Source organism: Narcine bancroftii, chromosome 4 (genome assembly GCF_036971445.1).
Source record: "Narcine bancroftii isolate sNarBan1 chromosome 4, sNarBan1.hap1, whole genome shotgun sequence".
NCBI lineage: Eukaryota > Metazoa > Chordata > Chondrichthyes > Torpediniformes > Narcinidae > Narcine > Narcine bancroftii.
The window spans coordinates 87,227,459-87,247,672 of NC_091472.1; the positions used below are offsets into that span (position 1 = coordinate 87,227,459).

Genomic DNA, 20,214 nt, shown 5'->3' on the forward strand with positions numbered 1-20,214 from the left:
TAAAGAAATGTGTGCTTACAAAATTAAAAGGTGGAAGAGTTAATTAAGGTCATTACAGCAAAAATATGGAGATAGAAGTGCATCACTCTTAATGGTTAAACTGATTAGTGGTTTCCATGAGTTATTCTAAGTGTACAATGGATAGACCTACCAAGAGTATATTAATTACATCCAATGGCTTTTCATATATCCTCCACATTCCCCTCGTTTTATTCTAAATACATTTTATTCTTAAAAAATTATTTTTATAAATTTCATGTCATCTATAAATTAGTGAGCAAACAAAAAATGTGTGCACTAATAAAATTCAATAAGTTTTATCGCATTCACTACATGTACCTCCTTATTGGGAGACATCAATATAAATTATATTTTCATTAAGACCTTTAATAAATTTTTTGAACTTGTTTTAATTTTCTGGGTTGAGTTAATATTCAAGATTCAGCTTTTAAAGCAGAGTTAGTTCCAGAATCAGAAAAATGAAGGAAGTTGTTAAACTTTCATATGACTTACAAAAACCACTCATTTCCATGTTTATTAGCTGTTTTGTAAGGCAGTATATGGCACAATCTTTGTTAATGTGGTTATCAGCACAAGATGAGGAAAGTGCCTGAATAAAATAACTTCACATTGTTTTGGCATACATGATATAGATGTATAAATACAAAGCAACCTGTAAACTCTGCATGTTTCACTTTATTTCACCATTTATTTTCGCATTTCTAACATGAGGAAAGACTCATTTATCTTGATGGTTCTTTGGTAACCTGGAAATTAAACGGAGTTCAGGGAGTTGGGGAGTACAGCTTAATACATCAAAGCATTTACCAACCAACCCTCAGACCAAATAACGTGACACTTTACTGACAGCTTTGCATTAATCTAACCCAGTATCACTCTTATACCAGAATGTGAAATAACAAATGAGTAGCTGCAACTGTTTTTAAATTATAATTTCTTTAACTCAAAATATGAATGTTTTGTGCTCCAACATACAGTGTGGTTGCAACAGGATTTTTTCTGGTACCAGTAAAGTGGCCTCATCTTTTTACCTTCTTTTCTGCTACAGATGAAACTTATCAACATATCATAAAATATTTTAATGAGATATCATCCATAACAACATAATGCAAATTCCGTTTGCATTTCTCGCTCCCATTGTTTCCTCCCATCCTCTTAGGGATGGTAATGCCTGATGGTGGATGAAAATTCTGCAGGTTATCTTATTAAGTGGGTGATTCAGCTTGAAACAACAGGAAATTCCTATGAAGGCTTCACAACCAAGCCTCACTTCACTCCTGTCCTCACTTGATGTCACCATCTGATTATCATGAGTGGGAACACTGGCTGATTTTTTTTTCACTCCCTGATCCCAGAACATTGAAGCCAATTTAAATTACCCCATCATTTCCTGTCAGTGTTGCAATCAATTAACTCAGCACAGCCCAAAGATTGAACCCGTGACCTTTTTGTTCTAATTGCCTTAAACAATGCACTTACCTGCCAGGCCAGCAGGGAAAGTGACAAATACTTTGCTTCAATTCGTCTATGAAAAAAAATGGAAAATTAATTACTTGATAAATTCCAGTAGAAATAAAAATATAAATTTCACTATCTGAAAATGTCTTAGCCCATTAACTATAATATTTATATGAAAATAAATTTCTTGTCATACACACAAGTACAATGCACATATGCTTGAAATTCTTACTTGCTTCAGCCAAACAGGTACTGCGTAAAAAAAAAATCAACTCCAATATTATACATAAAGTATAAATAAATATTCACAATTACAGTAGTGCAATAAAAAAATTCAATGTTTTTCGATAGTGCAAATTGCTCTTTTTGTCATATCCGAGTTCTTTATGGGAAGGAAGGGGAGGTTCAAGTGACTAATGCCGTTGGAAAAAAAAATGTTTTTGAATCTATCTACAGGCACTGGACTCGGGCTTCTGTACCTTTTTCCCCAATGGTAGCAGTGAGAAGAGGTTCCGACCAAGGTGATGGGAGTCCTGTTGATTTTAGCTGTCTTCTCGAGGCAGGGCCTCACATAGATGTCTGCAATGGGTGGGACGTCAGAGCCCATGGCAGACATGGCAATGATTGCTATCTTCCACACCCTTCTGCATTCCCAGGTACTCGAACGTCCAAACCAGCCTGTGGTCTACTTCACAGGACATCCCCACCACCCAGCCCATGCCCTCTTCACTCTGCTACCATTAGGAAAAAATGTACAGGAGCCTAAAGACAAGCACTCAATGGCACAAGGGCAGCTTCTTCCCTGCTGCCATCAGATTCTTAAATAATCAATGAATCGAAGACTCTGCATTATATTTTGTGCACTTCTATTTTAATATTTTTATTTATAATAATGTTATAAGATGGTTATAATATTAATGTTTTCTCCATGATGCTGCTGCAAAACAACAAATTTCATGATTTGTTCAAGTCAATATACTCTGTGCAACCAGTCAGTATAGTGTCCACAGGACATCTGTAGAACTTTAATAAGAATTTGATGACATGCCTCTCCTCAGATCTCTTCAAAAGTAGAGGCATTGATGTGTCTACTTTGCTGGCTCCAGGAGATGTCCTCTGATATGTGGACGCCGATATTTGAAAGTACTAATCCTCTCCACACTCATCCAACCAAGGTGGGACAGGAATGTGGTTCCCTCAGCCTCTCCTTCCAATAAGATCCTTAGCCCTGGGGACATTGAGAGCAAGGTTGTTGTTTTGGCACACCCAACCTGATTTTTGATCTGCATTCTTTATTCTGACTCATCATTTCCAATTATTTGACTAAAAAATTTAATCTAGATTTCACATAAAAATGTACATCTTTTGATTTCTAAGGTGTTAAAATATGGCAGAGGGGTCCTCACATAATGTATTAAATGTATGTACAATAGTCCTGAAAGAGGAACCAATAGATCTGACAGCTGAGGGCACTTTGAATTCCCAGGCTTCCCCTCCATGACACTGGTGGCCTGTTTGCCTGGGACTGAGAACAGGCCAACAGGGTCAAGATGAGTTTTCGAAAGCAGTTCAATAGCACCAGAAGAATGGCCACAAGCGGGCATCCAGAGGTCCTCTGCATGGTGGCTCCTCTGGGCCCCACAAGAAATATACCTTGAAAGATCCTGTCCCCAGCCTTTCTTGAGCCTTTCTCGCAGACTATACTCAGTGAAAGAGCCACAATGGTGACCCTGCTCAGTCAGAGTTAAATTAACAATTTGGTGCCCAACAGTGCCATATTTGAAGAAGATGCCACTGGTAATGTCACATGGTCATCAACTTGGCTAATCAACAGGTTCATTTGAATTATCTGCTCACCCATTTAAGTGTTAGAAGTTTTATACAGTCACCATTTATTTGCAAATACTGCATGCACTTGTATATTCTCGAACATACTAAATTTTTCTAGAATGTCCTTGAGACATTAGAGCAATACAGCCCAGGAACAGGCCCTTCAACCCACATGTCCGCACAAAACATGATGTTCAAATCAAACAAAATCTGCTGCCTGCCCCTGAGAGATATCCTCCATGCCCTTCATATTCATGTCTATCTAGATGCGTCTTAAATACCATTGTTGTATCTGCTTCCATCACTATTCCTGGCAGCCCATTCCAGACACCTACCACTCTATGTATATTTGCCCCACAAATCTCCCTTAAACTTTTTTCTCCTCAAACACATATCATTTAATGTGTGTGATGATTTTGCCCTGGAGAACAGATTTTTGACTATCTACCCTCTCATGATTTTATACACCTCCATCAGGTCTCCCCTCATTGAAGTACATTCCAGAGAAAAGTATCGAAGTTTGTCCAAATTCTTCCCGTAACTCAAACCTCTAAAGCAGGCAATATCCTGATAAACCTCTTCTGTACTCGTTCCAAACCCTCCACATCCTTCCTGTAATTGCAACCAAAATTGCAGTTTTCCAAGTGCAGCCTAACCAAACATTTATGTAGTTGCAGCAGGACTTCCTTATTGTAATGAGAAGGCCTCAGGCCCAAAATGTTGTTAATATATCTTTACCTCCCAAAGATACTGCAAGACTAGCTGAGTCCCTCCAGCATTTCTGTATATTTTTCCTTACTGTTATATTCAATGCCCAGACGGGGGACGCCGCCTCCTTCTTTCTGCCCGGACCGGGGCCTCCGCCTGCCTCACTCATCCGAGGCCGGGGCCGCCACCTCCCCTTCGCTCTTGCCCGGATTGGGGCCGCCGCCGCCTACCCTCTGCCAGGACTGGGGCCGGGGCCGCAAAAGAGTCTGGAAAAACAACCAACTGAAAAACCTCACAAAGATAAGCATATACAGAGCCATTGTCATACCCACACTCCTGTTCGGATCCGAATCATGGGTCCTCTACCGGCATCACCTACGGCTCCTAGAACGCTTCCACCAGCGTTGTCTCCGCTCCATCCTCAACATTCATTGGAGCGACTTCATCCCTAACATCGAAGTACTCGAGATGGCAGAGGCCGACAGCATCGAATCCACGCTGTTGAAAATCCAACTGCGCTGGGTAGGTCACATCTCCAGAATGGAGGACCATCGCCTTCCCAAGATCGTGTTATATGGCGAGCTCTCCACTGGCCATCGTGTCAGAGGTGCACCAAAGAAGAGGTACAAGGACTGCCTAAAGAAATCTCTTGGTGCCTGCCACATTGACCACCGCCAGTGGGCTGATCTCGCCTCCAACCGTGCATCTTGGCGCCTCACAGTTCGGCGGGCAGCAACCTCCTTTGAAGAAGACCGCAGAGTCCACCTCACTGACAAAAGACAAAGGAGGAAAAACCCAACACCAACCCACCAATTTTCCCCTGCAACCGCTCCAACCGTGTCTACCTGTCCCGCATCGGACTTGTCAGCCACAAACGAGCCTGCAGCTGACGTGGACATTTGCCCCCTCCATAAATCTTCATCCGCGAAGCCAAGCCAAACATATTCAATGCCCCTTCCAACAAAGCCAAGTGTATTATATGCTTTCTTTACCACCCCACAAGAGGATTTTCACTGACCTGTGAGGGGCTTGGGAGGTCAAACAACTCACATCAGGTGTGGGCTGCTGGAGAGTGGCTTGTGGGTAACCAGGTTTTGGAACTGGGATTTATTAGGGTGTCTGATGCACCATCAATAACTCCAAATTACTGAAATTGAATAAACTGATAGGCTTTCATTAGCCTGAGAACAAAGGCACATCCAATGCTGCTTGACTGTTCTCCACTGGGTGGGGCAGTGGAACCTTCTGGAGCCTGTGGGTGGAGCCACAGGCACAGTTAACCAATGGGTGTGCCCAAACAGAAATATATACCACATTGTCAATGATGAGAAGGGCTCCTGAAGGGCCTTGGGTGTTAACAACTTCCTACCCATAGTGGAGGTTCAGAACTAGGAGCTCGGAGGCATGGCTGGAATGAACAGGAGGTGTGTGGCTGCAGGGGTTGCAGAAGCACAGGAGACAAGTCTCTGAAGGGACTTCCTTTAGCTTCTCTTTCTCTAATTGGTGGTATCTCCAGTCTAGTGGCACTATTTTTGTTTGCCTCTATGGCAAAGTTAAGAAATTTTGTGTATTTATTGTGATAATATAACACTTTTAAGAGTCATCTCACATTTGTCTAATTTAAACTCCATTTGCCATTTTTTCTGCCCACTTCGGTCACTGATCAAGATGTGCTCTGTTGTATTTTTTAATAATCCTTTACACTATCCATTTCATTTAAACATTGTGTTAACTTATGAGAACATCCTAATGCATTTTGCAATCAACAGGGTTTGGGGAATTGGCTTGCTTGAGTATTAAGCAGGAGTGGGAGAGATCACTCAAGATAAGCTTGAACAGAGGTTTTAAAAAAAAAAAGTCCTGTTTGGGAATAGAGTTGAAGAGAGCAGGGTGCAATGATTCCAGCACTGGTGGTTAGATGGAGGGAGACGGGAGAAGCAGGCGTGACATCTAAATCAGAAGATTGGTGGGAGGCAGGGATGTAGACAATTATTAGTCTAATGATGGGGCATGGATTTGATTATAATGAAAAAGGTGAAACTAAATTAAAGGCATGAGGAATGGGATGGAGGCAAGATCAGAAACAGGCATTGGGGTTGAGTATGTATGGAGAGAGGGGATTAAGAAGATCAGCCCATAAACACAAGAAAGTTGGAGCAGGATTAGGCTCCCAGGTCTCTCAAGCCTATTCCACCATTCAATTCAGATCTCCTGTGTGCTGGTCTCAACTCTTCTATGCCAATTCCCCATAACTTTCAATTATTCAGTCTTTCAAACATTTATCTATTCCCACCTTAAATATTTCAGATTTATTGCCAGAGTACATACATGCTATCACATACAACCCTGAGATTCTTTTTCCTGTGGGTGAGGTAGAGTTACCACTTATTAGTAGTTCCAAAAACAACTGTACACATGTAAACAAACTATGTGCAATATAGAAAGAGAAAAAAAATCAAGAAAGATCAAAAGAGTCCTTAAATGAGTCCCTACCTGAATTTGCTATTGAGGAGTCTGAAGGTGGAGGGGTAGCAGCTGTTCTTGAATCTTGTGGGGTGAGTCTTGTGGCACCTGTACCTCTTTCCTGGTAGTAGCAGCGAGGACAGTGGATATTCTGGGCAGTGTGGATCCTTGTTGATTGATGCTGCTTTTCAACAGCAGTGTTCCCTGTAGACATTCTCGATGGTGGGGAGGGTTTTGCCTGTGATGTCCTGGGCTGTGCCCACGATCAGGGCTTTATGCTCAGATGTCTTGGTGTGCACATACCAGACCATCATGCAGCACCTTTGTTGAAATTTGCCAGGGTTTCCAATATCATACTAAATCTTTGCAAACTCCCAAATAGAGGTTTCCTCATGATGCTATTGGGGGGGGGGGGGTCCAAGAAAGATCCTCTAAAATAGTGACTCCCAAGAACTTAAATTTGCTTATCCTCTCCACTCTTGATCCCCCAATGATCAAAATAGGTCTAATCACCTGGTTTCTATCAACCTTAGGAGCAGGGATTTCCTGCCCTTTAAGACAGTGGGTCTCAAACGGTTTTTTCCCCCACTCACATACTATCTTAAGTAATCCCCTACTAATTACAGAGCATCTAGAGCATAGGATGCCATTCACAAGTACAGTCTTAAATATTCACCCAACAAATAAGAACAAAGTAGGTAACATTTGAGATGATAAACAAGACAGCAATAAGCACAGAGCCTGGGGGTACACATGGGCAGAACAGAAATCTTGAGGGAACTGGGATAGATTAGCTTTTATATTTTCACCCAACTTACTTGGTAGAGTTAGTGTCCTGCAACCACATCAAACTATTAATCACACCACCACTAGTTTATTGCCTAATAATGTACTGTTGAATAAACTTGGCTTTGCATCACTATTGGTTTTAAAACACTCTGAATCAGACCAAGGCAAAAAAAATTCACTGGAAATAATACTTATATGTGGACTTCATATAATTAGGGACTGGGGCAATAATTGAACCACAAGAATCCATGGAATGATCATAAACAGACGGCTCACTGACAGGCACCTCAACATTTCAAACGATTCCTAAAAATATTAATTAAGGTTCTAAACAGGCAATTCCCTGATAAAACATGGTGCTGCCTGGATCCGTTTAAAGCGTGAGCACAGATAGGTGTTTAACTATGTGTAATAATTGAGCATTATCACTTAATTTCCTGAGTATCGTTCCCATCTGCACACTCGGGCTGTGCTCCAATCAGTGAAACACGTTGGCTTGTCATTTCAGGTTGAGGGGGGTACAAAAAAAAGTTTTGGTCCGGCCGAATCGTTGATTGTCCCCGAGTGTGCGTTGGATCAAGGATAGGACATTGGAGCTGGAAACGGTTGTTGGGTAACGAACCATTTCTCCTGCCGGGGAAGTAATAGTCGAAAGTGCATTTTATTGCATCTCAGACATTTCGCGTTATTGCAGCGTCAGGTCACCCAAGCGCAGTCCGGGCACAGGAGAACTCAGCAGGCAGGACATGGGCGCAAAGAGACGCCTACAGGTGCAAGCCCAGGAGCGCAGCCACGCCGACTCCGTGTGCATGGAAGCCGGACTGCCAATCACTTCTTATTTCTTTTTAATTTAGAGTGGTGTTGCAGCCGGAGCTTGCACGGAAGAAACCAGAAGTCAGGGGTCAATGACCACAGGAACGATTTAGAATGTGTCTGTCTGCAAGCTCCCCTTTTGAAAAGTTTTGTTTCTTCTCGCAGACCGGACACACTTTTTTAAAGATTGCATTCACTCTTCAATCCTCCATCTGTGGCAGTTGCAAACCAACTTTATTTTCGTTCTCCAAGGACTGATGGGGGTGGGTGGGGAGGCGTTGAATGTGCCCCTGTCCAACCCCACTAATGAATATTAATGAACGCGTACGTCTGTCGCTCTCCCTCTCTCAGCCTGTCTAGATGAAGCAGTCACTATCACTAGACGGGTGTTTTGTTTTGTGTGCATGTGGGGGGGGGGGGTGGGGGGGGGTTGTTGTGTGTGGCATCGAGGAGGAGATTTTTTTTGCAGAGGGGGGTGGAGGGAGAGGGAGGGAGGGAAGGGGGGGGGGGAAAAGAGACCCACTTTGAAAATAAAAGGAGAATAATAAAAGAGGATTTTTTTTTCATTGATGATTCGCATTCTTTTCAAAAAAAAATTATATATAGCAAGTCTCTTCTCCAGTCGTGCATGCGAGAATCGGTGGACTATATTGCTGCGCAGCGGCCCGCTCCACCCTCAGTTCACCCAAGTGCAGGCGAGGCGAAGCCATGGGCATGGTTTGCAGAAGGATTTCACTCTTCGCTGCTGTCTGCCTTCTCGCCTTGCGAAACCAGGTAGGATTTGTGCGGATCGTTCGGCCATGCTGGCGTTTTGTTTATAAAGGAGGAGGAGGGGGTGGGGGGGGGGGAGAGAAAGAAGAGGGGGGAAAACCACTAACTTGGCATTATTTCTTTTAAAGACCCACTCGGTGGAAAAATTGCAAACTTGAGCAGTTGGAACATTTGTGCCTTCAGACTTGGATCTTTTAACTCTGTCCCTGTTAAATGCGAATGTTCCCCCCTCCCTCTCTCTGTGTGGCTGTAACGATTATTCTCTTCATTTCACACCTCTAGCTATCCCGAGCATCGGGACAATTCGAGTTACAGATCAACTTGATGCAGAACGTGAACGGCGAGTTGCAGAATGGGAATTGTTGTGAAGGAAGCAGCAGGAACCCGCAGGACCGCAAGTGTGTCCGGGCCCAGTGTGACACCTTCTTCAAAGTCTGCCTGAAGGAATATCAGTCCCGGGTCTCGCCTGGCGGACCCTGCAGTTACGGCTTCTCCTCCACGCCGGTGATTGGGGGCAACACCTTTAACCTCAGGGACGCCGGCAGCGAGCGCAGGGTCGCGCTGCCCTTCAGTTTCGCGTGGCCGGTGAGTCCCGAAGCTGGCGCGGCGGGGAGAGGGAGCAGCGGCCGCGGGGAGATGGGCTGCGCACTCCCTGCCTCTTCTCGACTTGCTGCCCTTCGCACGTTCTCTGCTTATTATAGAAGGGGGTTGCACCTGTTTAAGAGCAAGTTGGCCCTTTTTTTAAAAAAAAAATGATATTTGCCGACCTTTTTCCAGCTGCTTTTCGCACCCTGAGCATTTATATTTTGCACAGAGACCGGGGGGGGGGGGGGGGGGGTGGTCAGAGCAGTACCCTTGTTCCTGGGCAATTTTCCCTGCAACTTGACAATAGTTTTATACCGGTCCCAGTCGTTGATTTCTCCCCCCCCCCCATACTTGTTTTATAAACTTCAAAAACTTTTTTTTAGAGCACACTTTTTTTTAACCCCCCCCAAAGGGTGGGGGGGGGGACGTGTCTCTATCGTTGGGCGATAAAACTGGATGCCGCCTGGTATTTTCTCGGTGAACTGTTGAGCGTTGGTCTCATTTTTAATACTCGGGCTGTTTGGGAGAGGGAGAAGCGGGATATTGTTCTGCACACTGAGGCCTCTCTTACTTCTCTCCACCTGGAGACAATTTTGCCGCGAAGACGATGCGAAATGTCGATGAATGTTGTGACTGTGGAACGTAATGTAGCCAATTAAAGCCTCCTCGCCCTTGTGCTTCGCTTTTTTTTCCAGCCGCCAGTTCAGTGACTTGGTAGAAACCGCGACGCGGGGTGAAAATGTGCCCCTTGATTAACTGAGATTTATTTCCGAGTCGTTTTAAGACCTACTTTTTCATCTAAAGTTGGAACTCAGCAGAATTTTGCAATTTCGACCTTAAAATTGTATTTAAACGGCGTGAAAAGTGGGAATGTTCCATACCTTTTGTATCAGTAGGTGAGCATTTAGTAGATGTTTGGAACATTACAATTGGTGGCATGAGTTTAATTTATATTTAACTGAAAGGCTTTGATTTGTGTGTCGGATGTTTGGGAGGGGGGGGGGAAGAAAGAGCAAAGAGGATCAGAATTCAGCTCAAGTCTATGAATATAGGTGCTTGTGTTCCTCTATAAATGAAGACTATTGTCTCGTTCCCCAGGACACATTGAGAGTACGTTGATGCTAATCTTCTATTGTAGCTGATGCAGTCTTTGTTTCCAACAAAAATCAATTGAAGTTGACTTTTTGCATTTTAAGCGTTTTGAATACACAAAACCTTGGGCAAACTTTGTCAAGTTAGGTCAAATGCTGCAAATTCTTTATTTGTAGTTATTTTGAGTCTGAACTTTTCACTTTGGAAATGAAATTGATTGAAGCAGTTTTTCAGAAGAGAATTTCTTGCCTTAATCCTAGTACTAATGCTTTTAAAAAAAAAACACACACCCAAAAGTGCTGATTTTCTTGAATGGATTTATTTTCTTTAATGGGAGTTTGCAGAGGATTGTTGTGATTTCTATAGGGCTCTTTAAAGGATGATATTTGTGATTTGATGAGGCATATATCAGCTTTGTACAGGGTTATTAAACGTCCTATGTCTTTTCATATTAAGCCTTGATAGGTATGTTAACAGTAATTTGGGTATTATTGAATAGCCTTTAGGTTTGCAGTCCGAGGTATGAGAGAGGTGAGAGTATTGTCTATGCAAGTCCAACGAATGCCTTGTTTAACTGCATCCCTTGCACTTGGACCTTAGTCTTTCATTCTGGCTGTTGGGGTTTTTACTTCCTTGCTATGAGTTTAGTATTATAGATGACCTGATACAAAGGAGCACATTCCTTGGAATTGGGGGTATATAGTTCAAAAAGCTGGGTTGCCTTGACGACAACTATTGACATTTCCTTTTCTTCCTTTGTGTTGAAGGTGAGCTCTAATTGGACATTGTCATCTCGTATGTATGCTTATACTTGGCAATTTCAGTCATAATAGTGAAACAGCAAATGTTTTCTTTTCACTGCTGTAGTTGAGAGGGATGGAAGTCACTGAATAGGTGAAATAGAGAGTAATGCTTTTGTACTAGTAGCCTAGAGCCCATTTCAGAAGTGTTGAGGTTGACAGGGAAATGTGAGTAAATCGGGCGTGGAGATGGTGGGCTGTAAATTTGTGTGGATGATTGGAAGGTTGAATGGGTTGCTAGGGAACGGGGTAGCACAGTGGAATAACTAGAGTGCACTAGAACTGCACCTGCATTGGAAGAAGTTGACACAGTGATGCATTAATGACAAACTGGATCATGTTTGATGTGATAAGTGTGAGTCTTGTGGCAGTCAGGTATTTTCTGCTTTCAAAATGCGTTTTTAGATTTGGTACAGGAGACCTTTTAAACTTCCCCAGTTGGACTTCAACCTTGGATGCAGTTATCCAGGAATGCATGGCCATGTGTGATGGAGCCAAGTAATCAAACTGCATTAATCAAATAAGCACTGTCTTGATGCAAGTAGAAACCACTGCTTGATCTTGGAGAGATACTTTAGCTTCTTTGAAAATGCTTTCAAACTGATGCCTATGGTGCTGACGTTTGCTCTCCCATGTGCTTTTCAACTTGCAAAAGCCTGCTGCCTTTAACTCTTTAGGTCGATCGCATTCTTTCTGGAGAAAAACTGAACATCCATATAAATTAGCCTGGTATTTTGTTAGATTAAATGTATGGTCCAACTATATATGAGTCTAGAATGTATTGGTTTTGCAAGTGGTGTGTTGAGCTCTGCCATGTGGCACATACCTTTATCTAATTTTGGAAGGCTGAGGTAAAGTTTTGTTTGGAGTAATGCAATTAATGTAGGCCTTGAACTTGGCTCAACTTAAGTGAGCAATAATCAGAGGCTAGTTTCCTTGTATATTAGGATCATTTGCTGAGCATCTAACACATGGGTTTGCCATTGGGTATCAGCTGATTTTGTGCATGAGATAAAGCCATTGAACTTGAGCACTGATTTGTGCTCAGTTGATTAGTCAGAATGTGCCTCAATAAGTCCAGAGCATTCATTAAAGAATTTTAAGGAAGTATAATCAACAAAAAAAATCAAGATTTTTTTTTTATAAATTGACAACGTGAAGTATTGTGGTTGAGATTGGGATAACAGGCAAGAGTATAACTAAACAGTACTGTTTCCATCAAGGCAAATCCCTTAGCTGGTGTCATTTTAGAACTCCCATAGTTTAGCGATGCCGTTGTAGTCTCCAGGCAGTGCAAGTGAAGCTGCACCTGGTACTTTGTGTGAAAGTGTGTGGGAAATCTCTGGCTAGTCCGTCAGTGCACCAAGTCTGCCTTCTGGCAAAATCAAAGAATGGTAATCAACTTCAGATGCCGGATGGGGTTTTCAAAGAAGCCAACCTCGTGCTTTTGAGGTAGATGTAGTTCATTCAAATCTTTTAATTCCTGCAGGCACAATGTTTAATGGCTTTGTCTACAGAAACATGCTTTCTAAATGGGAGAAGTGGAATGCTTTGCTGCACTTTTAAGAAAGTCATTTTTTTGGTCACTGCCTTCTGATGCGATCAAATTTCAGTTTAATGCACTATTCCCAGGTCACTGACCATGTGTGAATACCAAACCTGATCAAACAGCTAAAGAGCAAGACAATTGTATCATCATGGCGTGGGCTTGTTCTCTTTTGAGTGAAGAATGAATTGTTTTAAATGTAATGAGGACTCTTGCTTCCTGCCATTAATAGTTCAATGTAACCAAGAAATCTCGTTGATTCAATATTTTGCTATCAGTAAGAAACTACACAATCCATAAGTGGTCCCATAATCAGGGAACACTATCTCATCAGGAAAAAAGGTCTGGGAGGCCATTTTGTTTGGATTAATGTTCTTTAGGTAGGTGGATTAAACTGGCCGTTTGTCTCCAAGCCTGGCTGTTTTTGCTGGGGTTTTTAAAATGACAAGCGTCGGGTTTGCTTTTTGGCATGGAGAATGTTGCTGTGCATCTCATTTATTTTTGTTCAGCATAGCCACGCCTATGGTTCAGATCTGCCTTCCATGAACCTACATCTGTACAGTGCTGATGCATTTATGAATTTTGATAGCTTGTGCACTTTGGCATTCCTCGACAAATCCTCATTCTCGGAATCCAAGGTGCTTAAACCAGGTGGTGGGGGACCTTCAGGTTGTGTGTTGCAGTGATTGAAAGGGTCACAATTGTTTAAAACAAAACTGTTCCATTTTTAGTGTAGAGTTTTGGGGATTCTAAAAATAAAAGCACTCTAAGTGAGGTGCAGTGAACAATGCTAGGGAACATCAATACAATCAGGCCTATGTTGCCATAACTTGTGCAATGCTTTTTGATCCTTTTCCCCTCCGTTTTTAAAAAAAAATCCATTTGGCTTATCTGCTTTTAGAGTCTAGGAAGTGGTGTTCTGGCCACCCAGACACAGGCGGGGATTGCTAATATTAACCAAGAACAATAGTGAAAGCAAACTGACTGCAGTGAGGATTACGGAATATAATGGAGGCATCGAGAAATAATGCTAATACAGGGGAAGCAACAGGAAGCACCCAGTACACTCAGCATTGCTGAGCTTCCAGACACACACCAGAACTTTGTGTGATGGCAACATCAGCATATTATGTATTCGCAGGATGCTAATTATTCCAGCAAGCCTGCCAGGTCAGACTTTGGGCCAGTTTGTGGAACGTTGTGCACAATTTGGACGCGGTCTTATTGCCTTTCATTATTTGGCAACGGAAGGACAGCTGCTGGTATACAGGGGTGCTGGCCGTCAGCTGCCAGTTCGACCACTGATGTTTAAAGGAAAGGTGCCAGCAGCTGTTTTTAGCGACAATTTGTTTTGCGTCACTACTTACTGTGGCAGTTGAGCATTTGCCTTCTGTTCTGAAGCTAGCAGCTACTAATTTAGTGTGCGTTGGTGAAACAAAACCAATTCTTCCGTACTGTATCCACTCTCTTCCTCTTAGTTGCCCACAGTATATTGGAACCATGCCACTTATAAAATGCTGGATTAAATTCCAATGAGATGAAGCATCTAACAGTGTCCGATAGAGGTGCTGTGGAGCTTCAAGAGGTTCATTTTTGAAGGCAAGGGTCCTTTAATTCTGCAAATTAACTTTTTTAATTTGTTCAAGCTAATTAGTGTTATTTGAATGGTTGGAATTGCTTGGGTGTGTTGGACTTTAATGAAGGGATTGAGAACTAAACTCCCAATATTAAATTTTGGTGTTTGTTTGACAGAAGTGTTTAAAATCTTGTAGGGTTTGGGTCAAGTAAATAAGGAGAAATTGTTTCCAGTGGCTGTTTAAATCTGAGTGCAAGTCTATATTGATAGGCAAATTGGTTCAAGTAATCTGAATCGATTTTTGTCTAATTCCATGAAAATTCAGGAATTGTAAGGTGAAGCTTGATAAGTAGAAACTGATGTTATCCAACAAATGCTGGCTAAATACTTGGAGAAAATAAATTGCTTCAGAGTGGGTGGGGGCGAGGAAGGAAATGGATCTAACTTGAATCTGGAGAGCAAACACCGATTTGATGACTAAATAGTTGTGGACTTTTCCTTGATTTTTATCCTGTAGCTTCACAAAGACCAAAATGAAGATTCTGATCTTCAATCTGAGTTTTTTGTTCCCGGAGGCCTTTTGGATGTGTTAATTCTGGTAATTGTGATGGATTTATAGGCTCTTGAACTGGATAATCCTCCTTTCACTTTTAGAACTAGAGTTAGATAACACACTGTGAATCATAGAATTGTGACAGCTCCACTGCACAGACCCTAAAATTCCATTTTTTTTTCAAAAAATGGCAGTAATTGCATTTGGGTTAATTAAGCAGCCTTGGGATAGCTGGGAGTTTTCCTTTAGGTTATTTAAAGTTGGTCGAGTACTGTCAAGTCTGATGTATTGATAAGGAAGGAGGTGAAAATAAACAAATGCTACAGCAGCATTGAAAGGGGGATGTCGTTTTGGTGATCTCAATGGGACTGGCTGTCCCTATTTGAAAAGTAACGATTCTATTCTCCTTTGGCTGTCAGTCCTTTCCCCCCTTTAATACATGGAGCAGTACATTTTCGGCAGTGATGTGGAAAGTAATTATTTACGTATAAGCCAAACCATTTCCTTTTGTATTAAAAATACGAAATGCTGGAGAAACTCAACTGATCAGTGTCCTTTACATAGCAAAGGTAAAAATGCATAACCAACTTTTTGGACTAAGGTATGGAAGAATGTCGGCAGGCGTCCGAACAAAGGGTTGGGAGGGGGAGAAAGGGCAAAGGCAGGAGATGATAGAAGGGACTGAGGGGACAGCAGCGATTGGGGAGGAGGGGGCGAACTGGAAAGGGGGAGGGGAAAAAGGCAAGCAGGTTAGCAGAAAGTAGAGGTCGATATTAATGCCATCTGGCTGGAGGGTGCCCAGACAGAAAATAAGGTGTTGCTCCTTCAATCTGCGGGTGGGCGGGATGGGATAGTACATAAGGCCATGGACAGACGTGAGTATGGGAGTATGACTCAGAATTGAAATGGTTGGCTACTGAGAGGTATCTATTGCAGTGGATGGCATGGAAATGCTTAGCGAAGCCTCCTTTTGTAGAACTGGCAAAAAAACTGCCATGAATGATACAAGGTACTACATGTCGCAATAGGGTGTCTTTCTCACTTCATGCTGTGGATTGAATAGTAGTTGAAAATGAATTTTCTCTTAATTTCACTTTGCTTGCATTTGACCAAGTTGTGGGTTACTACACACTTTTAAATCAGTTTAAAAACTTTGGTGTGTTTGATGATGGAAGAGTGCAGTTTTGAATAGAAAATGGAAATATCCACCTTCATTATTAATGAAGTTCCAAATAGAATCAAAATCACTTGCATTTTAACATTCAGATTTCTTAGTTGGTATCTGATTTTTGAGCATTTCACTGGTGTCATATTTGCTGAAGGATTACATTTACAGTCTGGGAGCCTGAGTAATTCCAACGATGGACAGAATGATTTCATTGTGCAGGATGTATTGGTTGGAGTGAGTACACTATTTTGAGCTGTCCATTAATTCAGTAATGAGCATAGGTCAATTCTGAGCATGGGAAAAATAAATGGAATTCTGATATCTGCCCATTGCTGATAATCAGGGAGTGACTCATTAGAAACTTTAATAGGCTGATTGTGTGCTCGATCATTTGGCTGTTCAAGTGTGACAGTGAAATTGTCCAGGGTGAAATATTCACAGGATTTTTGACATGACACCTTGGGCCTTGGCATGTTACCTGGAAATGCATTTTGAAAGTCCTCATTCAACCATATTTGGAATTTGTCTTTAGGAATAACTTGTATTTCTGCAAGGTGATCTACCAGGGTGACTAATTTAAAAGTCCTCCTCATACCATGACTGGTTTGAACAAGGTTGCTACTGTCCTGTACCTTGTACTTAACCTACCAACTCCAGATTTTTTTTTTGGAGGGTGGGAGGAAACTGGAGCACTTGTTTTAAAACCCCACGCAGGGCACAGGCAGAGTGTATTAACTCCTTACAGACAACACAGGATTCTAAACTGGGTTGCTGGTACTGTAATAGTGTTGTGCTAACGTTCGGGCACCTTTAATATTTCTAGATCCTTGGTACCATGGGCTGTGTATAGCTTGTTCTCCAAGTCTGTCCATTTGATCAGGGACCTCCAACTGAGCCCACTAACATATGCATCTGCTAGTTTGCATGCTTGATATTTCCAGCTTGAGGTCACTAAATGAGCCCTTGGTTCCTTCCCTGCTACTATCCCAAGTGCTGGCCTTCGGCTGGGACCCGTGGCTCACCATTGAACATGGCACCAACTTGTTCTAATGGGTTCTATTAGTAATTATAATTTCCACTTTTCTATTAGTAATTATAATTTCCACTTTTCTATTAGTAATTATAATTTCCACTTTTCTATTAGTAATTATAGTTCCACTTGCTGTGGGACCCTTCATTCATTTATTACAAATTTCAAAGGTCCATGACATCTCCATGTTGGCTAATCTTCACTGCTTCATACCTTGGTACTTGCAACTTTTGTTCCTTCAGCCTAAATACTGCAAAGTTTTGCAGCCTTGTCTTCCATAAGCCGGTGAAAACCTGCCCACTTCCTAACTTTGCGTCAGGGCAATTGTTTTTCCTCTGATCATCAAACCTACATAAGCTAAGGCTTCAGATTTAAAGTGCTTACCTTTTTCAATCCCCAAGAGGACTTGCACTGACCACTGCCCCATCATTTTTGGGTTCTTCCACACCTACCATATTTACCAGGTTTTTGGCTACCCAACTTTGTTTCCTGGCTAGCATGCTCCCTGTTTGACTGTTGTTGACTAGCAGCCTTATCATTTTTGATGGTTTGGTGTCAAACTTGATTTGATTAAATCTCCAGTGAATTGCCTTGGGATGTTTAATGAAGCTTTTAAAATTTGAGTTATTTAATTCTCTTAGGATGTAAGTGTCTGGTAATGCCTGATTGCTGTGTTTGGTGATGCCTGGTGTCTTCCTCTGCCCATTTGCTGGCATTAGTGAACATGGATTTACCAATGAATGGAGCTGCATTGATTTATTGAATTTGACACCAAACTCAAAAGCAAACTTCCCAATTGCTTCCATACTTGATCAGATTTTTGGTGACGTAAAATAAGTGATCCTTTTACCTGATGAGCAATAATTTTTTCCTCTCTCTGAGGTTGTAGGTGGAGAGTATTTTAAACCCAACCAACCAATTTTCCCTTGCAACCGCTGCAACCGTGTCTGCCTGTCCCGCGTCGGACTTGTCAGCCACAAACTAGTCTGCGGCTGACGTGGACATTACCCCTCCATAAATCTTCGTCCGCGAAGCCAAGCCAAAGAAATTGAGGTGCAAGGTATTTGTCTGGGCTTGTCTGGTTTTGTTCAAGTTAAAGACATTTCCCACACCTGTCACTGACTGAAACTAAAGATTCACAGGCTTTCAATGTGACATGCATAATTGGATCTCAATCCAAAAATTTTGTTTATCTTGCCTTGTTTTCAATTATTTAGAAGGTGCAGACATTGAGGCTTTGTTTATCGAGGTAGAATTGTCAATACTCTTACTAATAAGCTAGCTTTGTTTCTTCAACTCCAGAATGAGATGATAAAGCTTTCGACTTGTGGATTTAAGAGTAGCAATGTAACCAGTTACTGTATTAAATGTTTTTGTCATCGACGTTTGATAGAATTCCAATGGGACAGTGCGTGTTAATGTGAGTAACAGGGGTGTGTTTTGTCCCAGGATGGTTTTTAGCACCAGCCTTTGTTGTGCAGACAGGAAAATGTTCCTTTCTTCTGATGGGAATCGTAAGATCTGCCCTTCGATACTTGATACTTGTGGGAGCAGTGATGGTCTGAGAAAGACAAAGCTATCTGAAAGGGGTGCTGAAATGAAGAAAACCCATGAGATTGCATTGCTGGGTTTAACTCTTCCACATCAGAACAATCTTCGCTCACAAACAGCGAGGAGAAATTAAAAGCATTCTTGACGTCCATTGTGCCAGAGGGACAAAATTGACAGCTGCTTTAGGTTTAAATCTACTAAATGTGAAACTTTTTGGGACAAGAAAAGGTGGAAATGTAAGGTCAAATTAATTTGTGTGTGGGGGTGGGAGTGGTAAATTGTAAATTTGCATTTGTGATTTCACAGGGAATGAGAACCTTTTCATTTAAAGATGGGAATGAGATTTTTATTCTGCCCACCTTCTCAGGGGAGGGGTGGGGGAGGAGAGAAAGAGTTCATGTGAGGTTCTCCATATTTAACTATGCTTTGTAAGGCTCATAAAATGCTTCAAAGACCAGTGGGCATTTTTCAAAAAATGCATCGCATTTACTTCATGATTTTTAAAAAAATACGTTCTGTTTTTATCTTGCAGAGGTCCTACACTTTGATTGTGGAAGCCTGTGACTACAATAATGACACCAGTAAGTTCATCAACTCTACTTGGGTTACAGATCCGTGGGCTGTATAATTAGAAGTGGCATGCTCGGTGGTGTGCATTACATAATGTGATTTTAATTTAGCCAGGAAGACTCTGGAAAAGGAGAAGATGTAGGTAGCTCTGGTTCTCTTGGTTTGGAGGCTGGTTTTGTGGTCTCGTTTATAACCTAATTCGTATTTGATCTCAAATTCTTTCTCCCTACCCCTGCAATTAAGCAAAATCTCAGTTGAATATTTTTTGAGGCCTTTGAATTGCTAAGCGAAATGACAGCCTAGTTGTCATTTTCTTTCTCCTTAAGCTTAGTCCATCCCACGAGATTGCTGACAGGTGGGTTGGGGGGAGGGGAAGCAGGGACTAACATGCCTTACTTGGATATAAAAATGTTTTCATACAGCTGATGGGTTATGGCAGGTGTTAAGGTCATGTTGGCCTCTGCAGCCTTGACCAGGAGGAATATGCACAACTGCATATCAGAAACCTGTAATGTATGTGAAACTTGCATTTGCTCACAATATTGCTGAATTCTCAACTATCTACATTAACACTTGACACCAGTTTCAGATTTCCTGACTTGTGTATGTTATTTTGTCTATATAAAGTTTTTAAAAAGTAGTTAGATTGAAATTACTTATTGCAAATAGGGCCATTAGGGTAACTGGGCAGGAGGGGGTTACAATCTAAAGCGAAAACTTGCTCAGGGGAAGGCATGGTGCCCACCTACCTACTATAAACCTCCTCCGTTCACTGCTGCTATCACGCTCCCTGTTCTCCGCACCTCCCCCCGCAACGTCACAGACAAACCTGCTGCTTATATCGCAAGGAGGCTAGTGACCAGGTTTTTTGGGGGGAATCAGAATACTTC

The 20,214-nt window shown here is 42.0% G+C and overlaps 1 protein-coding gene across 2 annotated transcripts in view; it reads left to right on the top strand.

Moving 5' to 3' along the window:
• Window positions 1–8,597: 8,597 nt before the first annotated feature.
• The window catches only part of LOC138760780 (protein jagged-1-like), a 52,318-nt gene continuing 40,701 nt past the window's right edge, over window positions 8,598–20,214 (top strand). For both annotated transcript variants that reach the window (XM_069931855.1, XM_069931856.1), the window contains exons 1-3: window positions 8,598–8,856; window positions 9,136–9,438; window positions 19,287–19,335. In XM_069931855.1, coding sequence (XP_069787956.1) covers window positions 8,791–8,856; window positions 9,136–9,438; window positions 19,287–19,335 — 418 coding nt within the window. In that variant the 5' untranslated portion in view covers window positions 8,598–8,790. The remainder of the gene's footprint in view (window positions 8,857–9,135; window positions 9,439–19,286; window positions 19,336–20,214) is intronic.